Source organism: Diplotaxodon limnothrissa, linkage group LG1 (assembly GCF_057381915.1).
Source record: "Diplotaxodon limnothrissa isolate DT_005_m linkage group LG1, D_limnothrissa_male_GT1.1, whole genome shotgun sequence".
NCBI classification, from domain to species: domain Eukaryota; kingdom Metazoa; phylum Chordata; class Actinopteri; order Cichliformes; family Cichlidae; genus Diplotaxodon; species Diplotaxodon limnothrissa.
This window is the reverse complement of record NC_140596.1, coordinates 11773143-11792704: the sequence shown is the minus strand read 5'-3', so window position 1 is coordinate 11792704 and position 19562 is coordinate 11773143. Positions and strand designations below refer to the sequence as shown.

The 19562-nt window shown below is 39.8% G+C and overlaps 1 protein-coding gene across 1 annotated transcript in view; it reads right to left on the bottom strand.

The window, feature by feature from the left end:
- Positions 1 to 451: 451 nt before the first annotated feature.
- The window catches only part of cd276 (CD276 molecule), a 79037-nt gene continuing 59926 nt past the window's right edge, over positions 452 to 19562 (bottom strand). The window contains exons 6-8 of the mRNA XM_085365400.1: positions 18907 to 18951; positions 11525 to 11563; positions 452 to 1322 (exon numbers count right to left, since the gene is read on the bottom strand). Coding sequence (XP_085221526.1) covers positions 11541 to 11563; positions 18907 to 18951 — 68 coding nt within the window. The 3' untranslated portion in view covers positions 452 to 1322; positions 11525 to 11540. The remainder of the gene's footprint in view (positions 1323 to 11524; positions 11564 to 18906; positions 18952 to 19562) is intronic.

The following is a 19562-nucleotide window of genomic DNA, read 5'->3' as shown; positions in this document are numbered from 1 at the left end:
GTGCTGGGAAGGTATTTCTGCAACACTTCTACAAGTCAGACTTGATACAAGGTAGCTATTTTATATATGACAGGAACAAACAATCACAGAGAAAATCCATTATTCAAAACAAGTAAAATGTTTGGGATGACTGAGCATCTGCAAACAGAGAGGGATTAGGCCCAAAATAGGACTGCGTCTAACTGGGAACAATTCAACATGTCAGTGTTGATCTGCATGTAAATGAAATATTTGTGTTACTTTGACCATAATTCATGTTTTACTCATTATGTAGAATAGGGTAGTCGGCAGACATATCAACTAATAGAAAAGTGGAAGGACAAATTTGAACTGCGTGGCTAATCCTGTGAGTGAAGAGAAGAAATGTCTTCTCTTCTCGACCTTGCTCTGCCTGAACGAACACACAGTGGCCCTGGGAACTGGACCAATAATTACCAATGACCAGCCAGTTTCACCTTGTCTCTTTAATGTAAATAGGCATTCGGTTATCAAACACAAATGGCTTTGACATTCATACATGGACATACCTGTACTGCATAGGAATCTACTTAAGTACTGCAATAAAACAACCTGCACAACCCCTGGCCTGGGCGAGATAAATCTTTCAACACCAGCTGTAGAAGCTAGCTGTGATAGTCTGACTTCATTAAAAAAAAAAAAATTCTTACATACAAGGCAGTCAGGTCAGTGAGGAAATCAGGGTGTATCCCATGCACCATTTGCAGTTTGTTGGAGCTTAGCTGGCATTCAATTTCAATTCCCTCAACTTACTGAACATAGGAGAGCGGCACACACTGACAGGTACAAGTTACTCCAGTGACAGACGCTAATTAGCAAGTGCAGGAGTAATGGGAGAGCCAAGTTCTCTCCCTGGCCAAGAGACAGTGATAGCAACTGAGGCAGGGTCATCTCTTTAAGTGTCTCACTTCCTATTAGACAGGAGATCTCTGGCACATGCCCCATCACTACCCATACAGAGTGATCTCAGCGACAGAGAAAGGATCCTGTCACATCCTGTAGTTCTCAAATAGAGCTTCTCTTTTGCATAGAACACAACCCACTCAACTGCATTCACTCACTCGCGTGGCCCTCCGTCGACAGAAAGGGAGGACGGGCAATAGAAAATAATGGCACATGATGTGTTTATGTGTTTTGATGGAAACTCGAGGGAAAGTCTTCGAAAGAAGATGATGGACTCGTCTTCTGCTCAGCGAGGCTTTGACATTCTGTAGGGGATGCTGGAAATAGTCTCCAGGTTGATGGATAGGTGGAGTGGGATCACCCGCCAGACTCATCTTCTCCCCCCCATCTGGTCCTGACTCCTGAAAAAAGGCACAAAAAGAAAATCGGCATCAGCCTGCTCAGTGTGGAAAAGGTGACGATCACAGCAGAACACAGAAACGAAATAACTAATGCAAATAGTGATGAGTCAGCTTCACACCAAGTAAATAACAATTTTCAAAGCACTATTGTCATTATTAGTGGCAGTAATAATTTAAAAATTGCAAAGAAAGAGTCAAAAGAACCCAAGTGGATTTCACATTATTAAATAAACAGTTACACCAGTAAGAATTAGTCTTTTCAACACTGTTACAACCTACAAGTCTCTCTCTATCCTCCTCTCTGTGTCTTCCTGAACTTCCCCTTACTGGTGGCCCCCGTGGACCATCCCACTGCTAGCGCAGCGAAAGAAACTGTTCTCCCTGCATCATTAAACAGTATGAATTAACTTGGGAGGAATTTAATTATGTCACACATGACGCTCTTCTACTTGAAGCTTTTAAAGGCAGTATAGTTGCCTACACACTTAGAGGTTCAGTTTTTAGATGCAATAGTCAATTTAGCCACATCTGCTGGACTCCTAAATAAACATATTGAAGACAGATATTTTCATTTATGTTTCCTGCTAAGATGAATGTACTCTGAGAGGGTCTAATAATCTGACTTGTGTGCTCTCTGTACCACTAAGACTTTGGCTGTCTAAACCCGTCATGAATCTACTTTTGTTTCAGATAGAATATAACTTGAAAAGCTTTGACTCTGTGCACTCAATAAGCAGATGTATTGTGGTGTTTGAAGCCCTCACTATAAATTTCATCACAGGAAGTACAAAAATAGTCCTGTTAGCAAGCTGCTCCTACCTCCTAATTAATGCTTATTATCATCCTTTTATTATATTTTACACATGACAGCTGGTGTGATGTGGATAAATCCTAAATGAAAGCCCTAAGGGTATTGCTAACAGCTCCAAAATGTCAGAGCAACAACTGATACAGTTGTAGAGACTGTCATTATGAATGATAGGAATCTTTGCAAATTGTAAAGCTTGCCACAAGAAGATCCATTTCATTTGCTCCCTGTCAGAGTGTAATCTGACTTCCTAACATATCCATCAACAAAATGAACAACAGATTTTTCAACTGATTCAAATCTGCCCTTAGAGTCAGACATACACATTCTCTGAAGATGTGTTTTTCAAAGTCATCAAAGCTTTTGAGCCCAGAGGTGAAATAAAAGCACCCTTTGTTCAGTGAATATACAGCTACACCACAGTAATGTAGAATCTTGCAAAATAACAAGCTGTCCACCGGTAATCAAAAAGTAAGATCCACTTTAAATGTTTAATTAACAGCTTCTGTCTGAGAATCCAGAGGGGCCCTGGCAAGGCAAAACCACTCCTGCAACCCAAACCCTGAGACACAAGGAACCACAGATTTACTGGGGCTACAGGAGGATATTCACTTGAATGATACAGCTGCAGAGGGGGTTCAATCTAATGATTGATTAAATCCACACTGTGCCCATTTCATTCCTCATTTACAGTAAAATAAGCTCCATTTCATTTTTGTCATTGGTAACTTCTCCCTAAAAGAATAACATGAAACTTCAAGTTAATAACAAGCAACACAAGAACAATCGGAATATCAATCAAAGACAAAGATCAGGCATAGCGCTGTGGAAGAAAACCACTGAGAATAACCTTGGAGACGAATTTAGAATAATGAGGAAGCAGCTAAACCTTGGTGATACTTAAAAGATGTTACCGGATGATAAACACATCATGACGCTTTCTTTGCACAAGAATGAATAATTATGATAGGTTAGACATCTCTGCCTTTAAAAGTACATTTATATTTATTTTTAAGTAGATACCCTAGAAGCTTATAATGTAAAGATGATGCCAGGGTTACGGCAGGACAAAAACTGTATGCTGTGAAATATATTTAAATAGCAGTTACTATCATCAGTGTGGGAAGACCCACAAAAGGCTGTTATTATTAGGCCTAACCATGCATGTAAATGCACTGCCTTCGAGTAAAGTATGAGGAATGTGACTCTAAATAAGGTACTAAAAAAGTTAAGTGTTTTATTACCTCTCTCTTTTTTTTTGCAGCACCTTCTTTTAAAAATAAGCTGTAGAGTTCGTGACATACGCATTACTTGAGGCAGAACTCTTAAGTCAGATTTCACCATTTATTTTAGAATGACATACGTTGTCATTGACTGTCCATGAGATCACATCCCAGAGACTGAGATTTAAACCATTTGAATGAAAGAAATACAACATGTACAATGAGGAGGAAGGAGATGAATTTCAGTGTATCTGGGCAATGTAGTGTGATGAGGTGAGCACAGAGCAGCAGGAATAAAGGACGTATGAAGCAAGCTACATGGTTGGGCTTATGAGTGTGGCCCTGTCTGAACTAAAAAGAAGTACCATTAACATTAAAAATTTCTATTCTTAAGTTAAAAATAATTACTAAATACTGTAAGTCCCGCATTAGAGCACCTTATAGGACAAGAAAATAAGAAAAAGGGTCAGAAAGAAAGAGTGGCAGTAACAAAATCTGCCTACTAGCATCTATTAACACCTTATGTTGTCTTTGGTAGACCTGCACAAAACCCATACTTTAAATATAAGTGCTCTAAAGTGAGCTCTAGAAGAACTGGGAAGCAAGCTGGCCATAGCTTCATACTTACAGATGGAAGAATGCTATCAATCTTCTCCTCTGGTTCTTGTCAAAGAAAACAATAAGTGATAAAGGATTACATACGTGTCATATTCTCTGGAAATCGGCGCAGACAGTTACTTAACTGGAAACTGTTAAGAAGAGTTGTGGGCACAGGCCTGTGCTGGGATCTAAGGGGGAGGGGGGCCCTGGTCCCGTGCAGAGATAATTCAATAGATCAGAACATATAACAATGATCACTATGAATGATGGAGTAATGCAGCAGCTCTTGCTATGGGCTTTTCCACTTTATCCCAATAACAATAAGCCAGAGTGAGGTGTCTGACAGGTCATTCTGTTACCACACTGTTGTTCCAAAGCAGCAGCATATATCACACTCTAAAAATCTTACACCTTTATCAGCTCTTTTTCCTATGGTCGCGGTACCCCACCCTTAACCTCTTTCCAAAAGCAGTCTGCAGCCCCCCTGGTGTTAATTATAAGACTTTTCCCCCCAGAGCCTGGGCAAGACGTGGAAGTGCATTAATCTTGATTCTTCACTTCAGTCTAAAGGATCATTTGAAGAGACTCCTGTGGTAAGCCCCAAAGGTGAGGTGACTCAGTACCAGGAGAAAGGTACAAAAAGGGGTAAAGAAACTGCCCTAGTTTATTCTGGGCGCACACTGGGACGCTGGCTACCTCAACAGGCAAGTCGATCATTTACCCTAACCACTTGTATTCTCAGTATGTTAACTTTGAGGAGTATTCAGTGTCATACAGGATGACATGCCAAGAGTCTCTTACCTGTGTTGTGATTCATTTGTTCCCTGATGCAGCATGAAGGTGACTGTCACCTTACAAGCTGAACTGAGGCGAGCTGAGAGACAGCTAAAGGGCTGTGACATGTTTACGTCAAAGATTTTAGATTCAGCTCCATTTCATTGCACACTTTAGTCCATTACAGTTGTGCATAAAGGTCAATTCCAAATGTTTTTATGGAAGATTCATATTTCCCATTTCAGTAGGTTTCCGGGTATCTTTTTGGCTCTTTAAATGACTTTTATTAACGTAGAATAAAAGTGTTTTGTGATGTGTAAAAATAGTTTGGTACTCATTTTATAGCAACAATCCATTGCTGCCTGATGCACAATTACTTATACGCCAGTGCGTTCCTGCACTGTTTTGCTGGCTGTGTCACAGACTGTTAAGTGGAAGGATGGAAATGACACGGGTAATCGGGCAATTGCTTAAAAAAACAAGCAATAAAAAAGCCTGTACGTGATAAACAATGGTCTGAACACACAGGTCATTTCTGAGGATAAGAGCAAAATGATCACTTCTAACTGACTGACAGATTGAATATTTACTCATGCACTACTATGCTGGATGCGATAGTAAAAGAATTAATGGTTCCATTAGAAGAAAAGAAAATCTAGAACATTCTTACAACCGTGTTAACAAGTGCATTTCAACAACATCTCTTCTGTGCACTTGATTCTGAATAGCTTGCTCTTCGCATTTGATCATGGTCCTTCTTATCTCATTAACTACTCTTCTGCATTACTGAAGCAGTTAGCCTGCCGAGATGTGCATGTTTAAGCTTCCGCTGTCTAATCATGCGATTTCTCCTGTAGTTTCACAATAATGTGCACACTTCTGAAAGCTATCCATGAAAGTCATCACGCCATCTCTCCGAGCAATATGGTTAACATATTCCCTTCACAGTGGGGGGTTTGTTCAGTGTTTAGGTTTATGCCATCTGTAAATTCTCTAGCGCTTAGCATATTCACTTTGATAACCAGCAGCATCATAAACAATACGCTGGGATCCATTTAAAAATACCAGTTTTTACAAGTGATGAGTAATTTATGTATAAAAAGTAGGTGCCAGCCAGTGTTGCTTGATATGAACTGAACATTTTCAATGTGAAAAGACAGTTGAGGAATATTAACCGATGCTATAGCTTATTATAATTGAGTTTTAGTCATTCTGTCCTTACCGTGTTGCACAGAGCCTAATAAAATAATCTCACAAGATACAAACATGTGCACACAACAGTGTCTATTATCATTATCAGCATAATAACTTTGTTGTTATTGTTGCTGCTATTTGTGTGGAGGCTTTTTTATAATCTATGCATTGATCCCATATCTCACAATCAGTGTCCATTTGGTCTGTATCCACGAATGCATCCACTTTGTGTTCGCACGTTTTTCCAACATCAACACGCTGTCGTATGCAGTCTTTCATCTGCATTATGAGTAATCTATGGTAGTTAATTGAGCCCAGAGGCAGTTGGTTTCAATGAAGGCTCCTGTGCTTTCCTGGCAAAAACAGTAGAGAAGTAACTCTCTGGAGAAGGCAGCTCTCTGTCGAGTGGCAAACAGAGCAGAACTCCTGCCGTGTTCATTAGCTGTCATTGATCAGTGATTCAGTTGCTGTGCAACTCCTACCATAGCTCACATATTACCAGTTTCATCTCCTAAAAATTAATATAAAGGTAAGAGAGCGAAGCCAGCACAGCATTTTCCTTCTTGTCTTTTATTTTTATTTTATTTTTCACAGCACTATTTTGATGTGGATGGATGTTTGCCAAGGTTTTCAACAGCATGCAGAGATTGCTACGCAGCACACTTGTCCATTCCACAGTTTTCTGATATCAATATGAGCTACTATATTCAGTTATTGGCTTCCCTCAGAGGCTATCATCGCTGCAACCTACTCCATCACAGGAGATGTACTGTAGAATGAGGCTGCGAGGTATAAAAATGCTGATAAATGGCTGAGACAAAAGCATAAATAATGCAGAGATCAGAGATACTGGAATAGTGAGTCAAACTCTACTTCAAGATACCCCACACCTCCCTGGAGTGAGTCCAATGTAAGTGTCCTGTCTGACATGATCAGTGTCTGCCGGGCTTCAACACGGAATTCAAGAACCTCCTCTCTGGCTCCCCTTGCCCTTTACTACTCCTTGCTCCAAAAAAACACAACATCAGAGAACTCACATCCCATCTTCTAGAGTACACCTGGCTGCAGCTAGCTTTTAAAATACACTCAGGCTAGTTTTCTGTTTTCAAATTTCACCACATCTCCCCCCTTTTCATCTTTTCATATCTTTGAAAAAGAACTCCCTATTTGCAGCACAGTATGTAGTTAAAAATCCATGATAGAGCCAAGCCGGAGCTACTACTGCATAGAAATACAACAATGAGATGTATTATTCGCATGACAGTGCAGAGTTTAAGTGAATATATAGGGGTGAATTAAATCAATATTTCACAACTCTGCTGAAGGAGCTGCAAAAGGGCCATTATGTAGCACTAATTGCACCTATAGGGCCTATCTTTAAAAAATGTAATCTGCACTCTCATTGGAATTCATCGAAAGTCCTCAGGTAGATGACCGGGATCGTCCGTGCTACCCCTTATTTCACTGAGTTTTCTTTATTCCCTTCATGTCTCCCTTTGAATATTTATTCTCATCTCATTTGCAGCTATCTCTGGCTAGGCCAAGGTTCTGCGCAGTACCAGTGCTCATCCCCCCTTAACATGCACAAAGAATAAAAGACTTTAAATATCATTTCAAATTACGAACAGAGAGAGCAAGCAATGAAATGCAGAATTTCACCTGGGAAGCTCTAAGGTTTCTCTAGATAATGTTACTTCTAAGATATTCGCTGTTTTATGTCAGACGAGTCCATTGTACGATGTGATACAATAACTCCAGCTCTCTAAGAACAATGCATCGATGTTCAACTTTTTCCTCGAAGCTTTGCTGGGAGCATCATTATTCAGTGAATATCCTTCCATAGGCAGAAATACAAAAGGGAGATTTTAAACTAAAATGACAATTATGAAAAACTGGACTCACGGTGTTCTGTGGACAAGAAGGAGATTTTGTTAAATGTTTAATAACTTTAAGGAGCTCCTTGTTGAGGGAATAAATGAAAAAACCTCTCTTTCAAATCTCACTTTAAAGAAAGAACTGTTGTTCCCCATCAATTGTATCTGACACCTTTCAATGCTGAAAATATCCCACATATAGAATTGAACTTTTATTAACAGAAATTTTCAAGGACCAATAAGTTACCATAATGATCAGCACCTTATATTTACAGTGTTTACAATCTACAAAATATTGAGTGTTCTACAGATAGTAATTATCTCTACAGTCTGTGTGTATTGCTGCTAGAAATAAAACAATAAAAGTTTGAGTTGATAAATAAAAGTCACAAATGAACACATGTAAGGCAAAGGTTTATGAAAACAAAGTGCCCCCTGACTCGAAAACGACTTAATTAAATCCAGAGCCTCGCTTTATTAAATAGAATATGCTGCACTCTGCATAAATGCATTAATCGATAGCAAAGCTGCCACACAAATATTAGAATAATTGATCCAGGATGATTCAGCAGTGGGGAGGTCTTGAGGTTTGCAGGATATTACCTTGCAATAACAGTCTTGATGAAAGTCAGTAGATGCTACAGTAATGACAAATGTCCTCTCTTTGACTCCTTCTGGCCAGACTTTATTTTGGCTAGTTACAGGAAATTACTTTCTGTACCCTCCATCATCTTCTACTCACTGCCATAAAGCAGCATGGTGCTGCTGCTTTATGGCAATGACCAATCAGGGTATAATAAAAACAAGCTGTAACTGTCCGGCTTTATAATAAAAAGTATTCACACAATCGACACCAAACTGCTGGTTATTAAAGTACGAGCTAGAGGCCCAGCGAAGAACATTGTGATCTATACTTTGCTAATGTGTGATGGTAGTAAGTAAACGAGCCAACAAACTCCACTGGAACGGCTTGTCAGATGGTGGGATAGCTTAGAAAACATCCCGCCAACTGTTTGTCACACTTTTATGAGTACAACAGAGTACAACACTGTGAATGTCATCTTGTGGAGATGGTTTGAAAATTAGCCATTATCCGCATATTTAAATTACATTGCATCCTATCCCTACGCCTGCTGGTTTTTCACCCCATACTTCAGTGTGTCTGTACTGAACAATTATATACATTTAATTCAGGACAGAGTTGTTAACCTTTCATACTGATCTCTTTATTGCTAATATAACTGCTCGAGGTCCATGTGCATACTGTATCTGTACAGAGACCTCCAGGTCTGTATGTATGCAAATCTGTACACACATACAGACCTGGATAACAATTAAATGCATTAGAACTTGAATTGTAGATAACGGCAAACTTACTGTGGAATACTCTGAAAAAACAACAGCAAAAGTATCAGAAATTTTAAATAAAACAAGCTGTGTTTCATTTTCTGGCAAAAGACAGACTCTTATCTCTCCAGCACCTCAGTGACAAAATACTTCAGTATTTGTCAAATCAAAATGAATGGACTACCTTCTAAAATGTCTCCCAACATATCAGCACCTAATATCAAAAGATCTATGTCAAACCAAAGGGGAAAATATATCTTTTCACTTACAAAAGAAAGCTTTGAAGACAAAAATATCTTTTTTCCTCATAACAACTTCTGTCCTTTGTTGGATACAGTACTGAAGCTTTCCCAAAATAGCTCTAAGGTTCTGGGCTTTCCTGGCCATGTGCTGTGTTCGGGGGGAGAAGGCTAACATAGCCATATAGAGAAGTGCCTAGTTACCCAGCAATTTAAACACTGCAATTCAAGTACTAAGGAAAAAGATATACAAGAACAATGCCCTTGTGATAATACCCAGATGACAAACAACTGCCAAAGTCCCTCAGGCTAGATAGAGAACATGAATGGATTCAGTCCAAAAGTATAAATACCCAGAGAGCATCTTTTGGGTTGGAGAATGGCAGCTAAAACAGGGAGGACAGCCCAGATAGAAGGTGCTCATAGGGGAACGTATCTACAATGCAGCAGAAAAAAAGAAAAAGAAAGAAAGAAAAAAAAAAAGGCAGTTTCCTGCATTCCAGACAATATGGATATCATACAGACAGAGAACTCCGTGAGTTATCTGTTTACTTGTTGGGCCACTTCTTTGTGACTCTGTATAATGCGTCTGTACTGATGAGGTTCCTCTCAGTATGGTCACAACATTCCCTTGACAGTTATGTAACAATTCTCCACACGCTCTCCAGGGAGAATCCCCTCAATAATCTAGTTCACTACTCTGCTTTTATGTTCACCAACTCTTGACTTTTCCAGAGGGGTATATCTGAGTCATTCACTAATTCACAAGAGACCACAGTTCAGACTGGCCAGGTACATCACCACTATTAACTCATTCACTGCCAGCCATTGGCAGTGAATGAGTTAAACCCATTGACTCATTCACTGCAGTTGACGGCTATAGACGTCAATGGCAGTGAATGAGTTAAGGAGGCAATCCCATTCAGAAAGCAATACCAAGATATGCAGATCTTCAGCCATCTGAATCATTTGGGGGTAAAAGTGTTGCTGTCCATGGTGCTGAAAGCCTTTTCTCCTCTTCCTTGCATAAATAGTGGCCTTTGGTTATGCATCACTTAATAAACTTCTAGTTTATTTCTTTTATATAAGCTTTAAGAAATTGAAAGACAACTATCTATTATTCTATGCTATAAATGTTTTCTTTTATATTGCTACTTGGGATAAATTGTTGCACTTTATTTTTAGACTTTTAATTTTCATATTATGGATGAAATCTATTTTCTAATGTGAAGACTAAATTCTCACGAGCCCTGCTGTACTTAGTATATCATGAATCCTGTGCCTTTTTACTCATTCTTCATTTTCTGTAAATACACTAATGTTGTCAGATCTACCAATCCCAAGTCAAGTCAAGTCAAGTCAGCTTTATTTGTATAGCACATTTAAAAGACAACAAGTGTCGGCCAAAGTGCCAACACCTGAAAAACAGAGAAAGTGACTAGTAATCATGTGTATCTTTAATGGTGACAAGGATGTCCAGAAAGCCAGCATGATGGTACCAAAGTGTCCACTGTATGCTGATTAAAGTAGATGTGGTTAGTTTGGGTTTGTAAAAAAAGAAGCTTCTTTTATCCTGCAACACTGGGTGCACTCTTCTAAACACATTACATTCTAGATTATCCAAATATCTATAAAGAAAGCATCAACATTTTAAAATGGTCTTATTAACCTTAAGGCTCTGATTTAAAAAAAATCAGTGCAGTCTGTTATAGCTATGTTCAGGGTGTAGCTAGCAGTTTAAATGCTTTATAAGGATGACACTGAGCACATGTTTCAGATGCCATCAAAAAGGAAGAGACCCTGCATAGCTCACAGCTTAATTGTTTACCATTATTAAGACTTTCACTGTGGTTTTAAGGAGTCCAGGAAATCTGTCTGCATGGCAGATGAAATTAAATAGATTCATCACATCAATCAGTGACCCTGTGATTCCAAAAATCAAAATGTCAAGACTTGTCATATTCCAGACTTTCTGCTGAATTAATACATCCTAGCCTCATTACAGCTGCACTTACCCGTATCCTCCAGGGCATTACTACTGAGTAAGACTACCAGACAATTGTGATAAAGAGAAAAAAACAAGTGCGACAACTGAGCAACACATTAAAAAAAAACAGATCTACTTAAAGACACATATACTCACCTTTATTCGTTCGACCTTAGCTTTTCAGCGATATCATTCCTGAAGGTAAGAGAAGAAAACAGTTAACAATTCTGCTCAAAATATGAAACAACTGTATGACAACTGTACAGTGGTCACTTTAGTTACTTTCTTGTCCATTGTCTTATAGACCAAAGCATTATCATAGGCTTAGTAGTTGTTATCCTGTTCCCTTCTTCAGTAGCACCCCTCTGCTCCATCTTTGTGCACCAACCTTGCCATGGCTAACAGGAAGCAGAGGGCACAGCGCTTTATTTAATTAGTCACAGCAGCTGAGTGCTCATGTGGAACCAAACAGGGGAGGCAGATTGGGGTAGTGAGATGGATAGGCACTCTCCCACTGGGTCTTGGCTGTGCTGTCAGAAGAACGCAGATTACATGACAGAAGAGGGATTGTTATAAGGTGGGTGGGTATGGCAGGAGGATGTAAATGGCACTTGTACAGGGGGATTCATCCCAGAAAAAAAGAAGAAGATTGCTGTCACTCCTAAAGTAGTCTTATTCTTTCACAAAAAACCCAAAACATAAACTCTTACTTACATGTACTGTTACATTTATCTAAGCCGTGGAACTAGGGATCTGTTTTTGTGATGCGCAACAGTGAGCAGTTTGGCTGCTTTTATTAACTGTGACAACGCTCATTATTCCAAATGATTTAGGACCTGTTCTTTCTTACTCTTCTGACAATGTTCAGGTGGCCTTTTCCTTACAGACCAACAGATAACCTCTAAGACACTGCAGAAGTTGTTTGTTGTGAAACACATTCTTGATGAATTTCTAAACTCAAACAACTTGCAATTCACTTTTGTAAATGCTGATTTTTCAACTTACGTGTACTGAATGTATAAAATAATGAGTAAGCATACAGGAAATAATGCAACCATTTGTATATAATTAGAAGATTATATGTGATGTGAGGACTACATGATTCATGTGGTGTGAGGTTTATAATTCCATTATCATCGAATCAGTGTTACTTGGCCTTTAACCCTGAAGAGCTGCCTCAGGGTTTACCCTTGCTGAAAACACAACTGTAAACATGTAGGTTACTGTATGTTGCTGAAACAGCAAAGAACATGAATGCAGTACTTGTATAATTGTGCGCAACTACTAAGCAGTGGTGTGCAGGGAGCTCTTTTAATTAGCGCTCTTGAAGACATTCAGTGACCCACATCTAATAATGAAGGCAACATGAATGTTCTATTTACATATCTTTACTCAGTAATGTGTGACCGTTGGGAGAGCTCAGTGGTGGAGATTCTGGTGCCAATGAAAAGGGAGGGCATGTCAAGCAGAGCTGCCTGAGGCTACCTTCCAAGGCCTTCTCAATCTGAACTGCAGCAATGTGAAATGGTATGCTAGCGGCCTGCAGGTCTGTCAAAGTGGGTTATGTTATAAGGAAACTGTGTGCAACTTTTAAATAAGGCTTCGACTTGTAATACCATGTAGTCCAAGAAGTCAATTCCGAAAGCTCCCCCCCCCCCTCCACCGCAATATGCAGTTCTGGTTAGGGCTTCTTGATTTAGACCATTACAATTATTGTATCACAATACACACACTGGCAAAACTACTGAGGCCCATCAGATCTTTTACTTCTTCATAAAACATTGAAAAGCCCATATCTCAGAAAACACCTAAAATATTTATTTGTGTTTACATCAATTTTTCTTGCAACTAGCCTTCCACTAAACCTCTTGTTGGTGTTGCTGGTCGGTTAATATCACAGAGAGCAGCTCAACAGAATAGCATGGGGCGATCGTGGCTCAAGAGTTGGGAGTTCGCCTTGTAATTGGAAGGTTGCCGGTTCGAGCCTCGGCTCGAACAGTCTCGGTCGTTGTGTCCTTGGGCAAGACACTTCACCTATCGCCTGCTGGTGTTGGCCAGAAGGGCCGATGGCGCGATATGGCAGCCTCGCTTCTGTCAGTCTGCCCCAGGGCAGCTGTGGCTACAACTGTAGCTTGCCTCCACCAGTGTGTGAATGGGTGGATGACTGGGTGTGTAAAGCGCTTTGGGGTCCCTAGGGGGGGCAAGTAAAAGCGCTATACAAATACAGGCCATTTACCATCAAACAAATAAGAACACCTGATTATTTATTTATTTTTATCTGCCCCAAAAAACAACCAATCAAAAAAATATTACTGCTTGGGGTTATCTAATTTTTTACATTGCAAATTAAGATTGATTAAAAACTACTTGCTTACTCAATAGACAAGACGTTAAGGTAATCCATAAAGCGTGGCTGTCCTTGTTTCTGTTTGGAGTCACCATCTTGAAGCCTTTAGTCAGTCAGCTGTTTCAAATTATCACAATATCTAAGGTGACAAAGTGCTGGGATTGAATCTTTAACATGAGTTCAGTAACTGTCATTCTTCTTTCAGTGGTGGTCTTGGCACAAAGTTGCTAAGAGAAGAGTGAGTGAGAAAAGATGGTGGGACTTCCCTCTGTCATCACCTTTACAGGGCTTGCTATTCCCTAACCTTACACCTTCACAGAACCTTGCCTCAGTTAAAAGGGGTCAATAAAACCCTTTTTCAAATTCTGCTTCCTTTTAAAGGAGTATGTCAAATTGTTATTTTCCAATGATTCTTTGTCCGTGAAAGAACTGGGTCACTGACTGGCACTCTCTTTCAGGGCCTTGTTGCTAAGGCCTGACTCCTTGGAGTCCAGGCTTATGGAGACAGGGTAGTGCACACAAACTGAAGTCAGGTTCTGACAGGAGTTGCAATTGCATGACTGCGGCCTTCTCTAAATAGCACATCATGCTCAGATTACTGAACACATTTCTGAGCGGAGGTAAGGGATGAAGGCAGCTAGAACTGTATGCACTGCACGTATCTGCATGTGAATGGGCACTGGTGTAAACCACTGCTTCTGTCTGTGTGCTGCGGGTGTGTTCCTTTGCTTCCGACTGTGTGTTTGTGTGTGAAAAGGTTGCTGCTGGCTTTAGCCCCTAGAAATACATCCAGAATTTGAGCTTCACTGTTTGTTAAACATTATTTGCCTCTGCTGTAAAGGCAACAAAGGGATTCTATCCCACTGCAAATGAATGAGTCCAGGTCTCTAGTTATCGCTGGTTATTGTTCCAATCAGGCTGGCTTTGAAAGGGGAGGCGCGCTTTCCTTTGGACAGCTCATTAAGATAACACACAAACGTGGCTCCCCATCATCCTGGGTTTATTAAAGTGGGCCTCATTTCAGCTCCTTTGTCTCATGCAAGAACCTCTGCCTTTGTCAGCGCAATTGGAGCCAGATGGCAAAACAAAGCTGGCTGTCTGGATTGCTTAGAGAGCTATCTCTGAAGACAGAGCCATTAGCTTGACTTCACAAGCTCACCGCCTACTATGTCCACCTGGATCAACCAGGTGTGCAGACGATGACGAGAAGCAGTAAGACCAAGGGTGGCCTCAAGTTGTGCTCTTGTCACTGCAATACATGCATGCATACTACAGTCTCTCAACTCTGCTATCCTTTACTCAGGCCTTTTGGCTAAAGCTGAGCTATTAAGTCTCGCTAGTTGCGGGATGGCTGACCCTGCTCCTGGCTGCACAGATCTCTGAAACATTCATGAGAGAGGCAGTAGAGAATAAAAGCCACTGTCCCTCTTCACTCAAAGACTCTCCTTCACCTTTCAGCTTATTAAAATCACATGGTATTAGACTTGGGTGTTCACAGAAAGGCTAAATAATTCAATCAGAATAAAGAAGGTGTCAAATGAATAACTCTAATGACATTAACGCTTGAGGGAGAACTGCTCAGGGCTGTGAGGGGTAGTTACTGAGGCTAGGCAGCCAGAAGAAACTTGCTCTGCTTGCTAATGGCAAAATTAATTCTGAACTCAGAAGGTCATATTAATACTAAGCAAAATATCACAGCACTCTATTCAAGGGAAAAAAAGGCAAACATGACAGTATTTTATTTTCGTTCACTAGCACACTAGAAAAGGCAAGGATAAATACTGAAGAAACCTGCAGCTCTGGTTCAATGTGATGGTACATCTCGAAAGTTTACTAATTAACACGACATGTAAACAAGTCTGAAGTTTTACAGTGTTTGTGCCACTACTTCTTCCCGCTTCTCAGACTCTAACTTCAACGGTACTTTACATTTACTGCTAATGAGCAAATATTAACATAACATGCGAATATGCTAAACTAAGACAGTGAAGATCCTCAATACAAGGAGGAAAGAAAGAAAGTGCAGCAACAACCATGTCACAGTGGTCTCTAGAAATAGTAGAAAATGACTCTTGTACCGCTCTGGATTTTCACTGCTGTCAGTGCTGAACTTTGCTTTCTATACAAATCATGTAGTGAGTGCAAAAAAAGAAGAAAGAAAAGATTCTGTGGACACAGACAGTGTTACATTGCAAATATGCACAAGTCTTTTTTTTTAATTGTCTAATTTTTGTCACTGTTTCTGGTTTTGATTGGTGCTTACTGTCCTGCATTGTTAGTTAATCTATTTGAGTTTTCATAAGAATTTCTATTGTCTAAAGTTTTGAATTTCTGATTTGATCTTTTTATAAGTTTTATAAGTGTTTCGAATCCTTTTTTCATTGGTATTCTAGTATGCTGACCTTTAGTTACCATGGTATATTGCCATGGTAACCGCCTACTGATCTATCAGTTCTCAAGAAAATAGCGTCACCATTCCTGGAAGATCCCTTGGACCTCTGCGGGGTGAGAAGGTTTTTGCATTTCCCTCATGAGTATCATTCGTGAATATCAGGAATTGTTTATAAAATTTGAAGATTTAGAAAATGTATAAATTCTGTTCTACTTGATATTAATCTGCTGCTAAATCTCTTTTAAACTGCTGGAGTTGTACCTACTAGAAAACAGGACACATGCCAAGAATCCCCGTTTGAAATTCATTTTATTTTGATCTGTATTTAAATTAAAGTGATTTCCACATTTCCTTACTTAGGGCTAGTAATGTTTAATGTTTAAATGTATCCCGTTTAAAGTTTCAAAGCTCTAATGTGCAGATGTCATGCTAGAAATAAACAGTAACATAGAGAGAGCACTCAGCAATAAAATAATTAAGTTGAATTATCGAGTCAACTGAGTTGATAGCTAGCTTCGTGTGACCGCTTACCCCGACTGCAAATGTTAGCATAAGTACATTTGGATATTGTAAAGATACCCTGAATTTGTTGAACTTGCTTTATAGTACAGGGACTCAGTCCTCCCCGTATCCTATGTCATATTTGTTTAATCCTTCTGTGTAACCCGTAAGCTTAATTTAGGCTTCTGCTGGATATCTATGTGCTAATTTATGTATCTGGAAACTCCTTTTATCGGTACACCACAGCCTTCATGGTATGTGTCGACCCAACTTGTAGAATAATTCCTGCATTAGTGTGCGTTGTCCTGCCGTTTATCCCTCGTGTTTTCTGGTACCTCCCAGCTCTTCAGTTTTTGGTTTTGTTTTGATTTTCTGTGTCATGTTTCTAATTTTGATAAACCTTGATAAAGCTTGTCCTTCCTATTCTGCCTTGTTCTGCATTTGAGTCCTCCACCTCCACACTACAATCCACACAGCTACATTGTGACATTTTTAGAAAATTGGCATCAGTGCTGTGCAAGAACACACTATTCACATTTTCAGTAAAAGGTGTTCGCAGTTAAAGAATGTGTTTCAGAATACACGGGTGCTCTGAAGTGCCTGCGCCGCCTGTGATGGACTGTAAACAATAATAGAGAAATGACTACTGCTGGCTTCAGTTCCAACAACATAGCTACCAGCAGTAGTGCTGAGGCCAATCTATATGAAGATTTGAGGGCAAAAAACTCTGACTGAAAACTCTCACATTTCAGTCAGATCATCAGCTAAACTGGCAATCACTTTGAAACAACACTGACGAGCCTGTATTGGGTGACTGATGACAACAGGAAATAATTACCAATGAAAATGAGCCAACAGCCAAACAAGTTTCTATACAGCTGTTTTACATTTGTAATCTTTTACTTTATGACGCAATGCGGTAAAGTCGTAAAACACACAAATGCATGTTTTCTCTAGACTTGTGAAAGTAAAGTGTGTGTGATTCTATAGTGGTAAACAGTAACTGTTTTTATTTGGTAAATGGTAGTGTAAGATGATGTTCTACTGGAAAAGAAGACCTCAGAGCACCTTATTTAAACAAGTGCAAGAAGTTTATGTTTTTTGTTCTTTTGACACATCCGCTTGCAAGCTGATTAGCATTTCAATTGCAAGCATGCTATTATCATATTAGCATGCATCTTTCTCTGCCTTAGTACTACCCAAAAGAACTGCTAGTGTGTGTGTAGATGGTACAGCTCTGACCAGCTCCTATTCCATGAAAAATTCTAAATAATAAGTAAACGACTTTAGGCTATTGGCCCATTGGATACATTTAAAGAAATAGTGGCGTGGAGACTGCTAGAAGTGTGTATTTATTTTGCTAGACATCATAAAATTCAAGGCAACTTATTTCAAGTGACAACAATATGCCCAACACATTTCAGCCAGGATTCAATTGCAAAATCAATTTGCCTTGATAAAAAGGATCATTTAAATGCAGGACACGGCAGCACTATTGTTGGCATTTTGAGAAACTTGAAACTTGTGGAACTTGTTACCATTAAATTTACAGACAAGATAAATTTTACTTTTATAGCTGTAGCTTTGGGGGGTATGTATAATGTAAAACAGCTTGTTGGCATCACTAAATTAGTGTGCCCGTCTCCCTCTCCCTGCCTCAAACACTTACACACACACACACACACACACACACACACACACACACAGTGGAAGAGTTATGCCACCGGGTTGCTGTGTTGAATGGATTTGATGCTTGGAGCTGGTCTTGTTTCTCACACGCACTCATGCTTCATCAACGCTCACTCACACTTCAGTAAACAAACTTAACATTCAGTTACTTGTGCTGTTGAGTCCCTACAAACCTGACACCTGCACTTCGTGTTAAAGAAGCTAGACTAAACTGTGGGGGATTTTTGCATTATTTAATATTTTTGCAACTTGAAAGCCCTGCACTGTAAGTAAAGAAACCCATATGTCAGGAAAACATACACTTCTAGATCAAACCACATATCCAAAGTGTTGCATTTGTAAAGAATTGATTGCCTTGTTTACCAGCTTGGCTGGGTTGACTAATCCAATTAATACGGAACTAATTCTTTCTTTTTTTGTTACCTTGCCTGGTACTGACAGTACCAGGCATGCATGCATGATTACATTTGAAGTATTTAAACATATTTAAACATTTTTGATACAAGCTAAAAGATGTCAAGCTTTAAAAAAAAAAAAGCTATTTTAAACCACATCTCTTCTCTGACCATTTGAAAAGCTGAAACTTGACCAGGTGTGTATTTGGCTGACCTGTCTTTGACTCCTCTTCTTCTTCCAGCACCTTGGCTTCTTCAGCTGTGGGAAGACAGAGGAGCCATTATCAGTGGAAGCAACAGTACAAAGGCAGGCACACAATGTAGTCACTTCATCATAAGCCTGTGGTGAGCTGATCCTTCCCAGCTCAAAGGACACGCTGTGATGACAGAGCTATATGACGATGACGCTCCAAACAATAGTACCCCCACTACATCACACGCAAGCGCGCACACAGACACACACAAAGAGTCATATCTACCCCTTAACCTCCTATCCAGCTCTCTCACAAAGACAGTAATCACATTAGGCTTTAGCTGTGGGCTCTCTGAAAACCACTGTCAACGGAGTTAGGGAGCCCAGTGATGACTGTCACACTTTATACACATGTGGCATACGTGTACACACACACACACACACACACACACACACACACACACACACACACACACACACACACAGGCTAAAAATAGCCTGGGACAGAGCATCCGAGCACCAGATATGCATTCTGTGACACCATTTTCACTGCAATCAGACTCAAGATCCACTCTTTAGCGTGTGATACATGAGATTAAACTGCTGGTTGAACAAAACTAAATGTCAAGGAAACACAATTCAGATGTTTATATTCCAGCACATTTGCCTGACTTTCC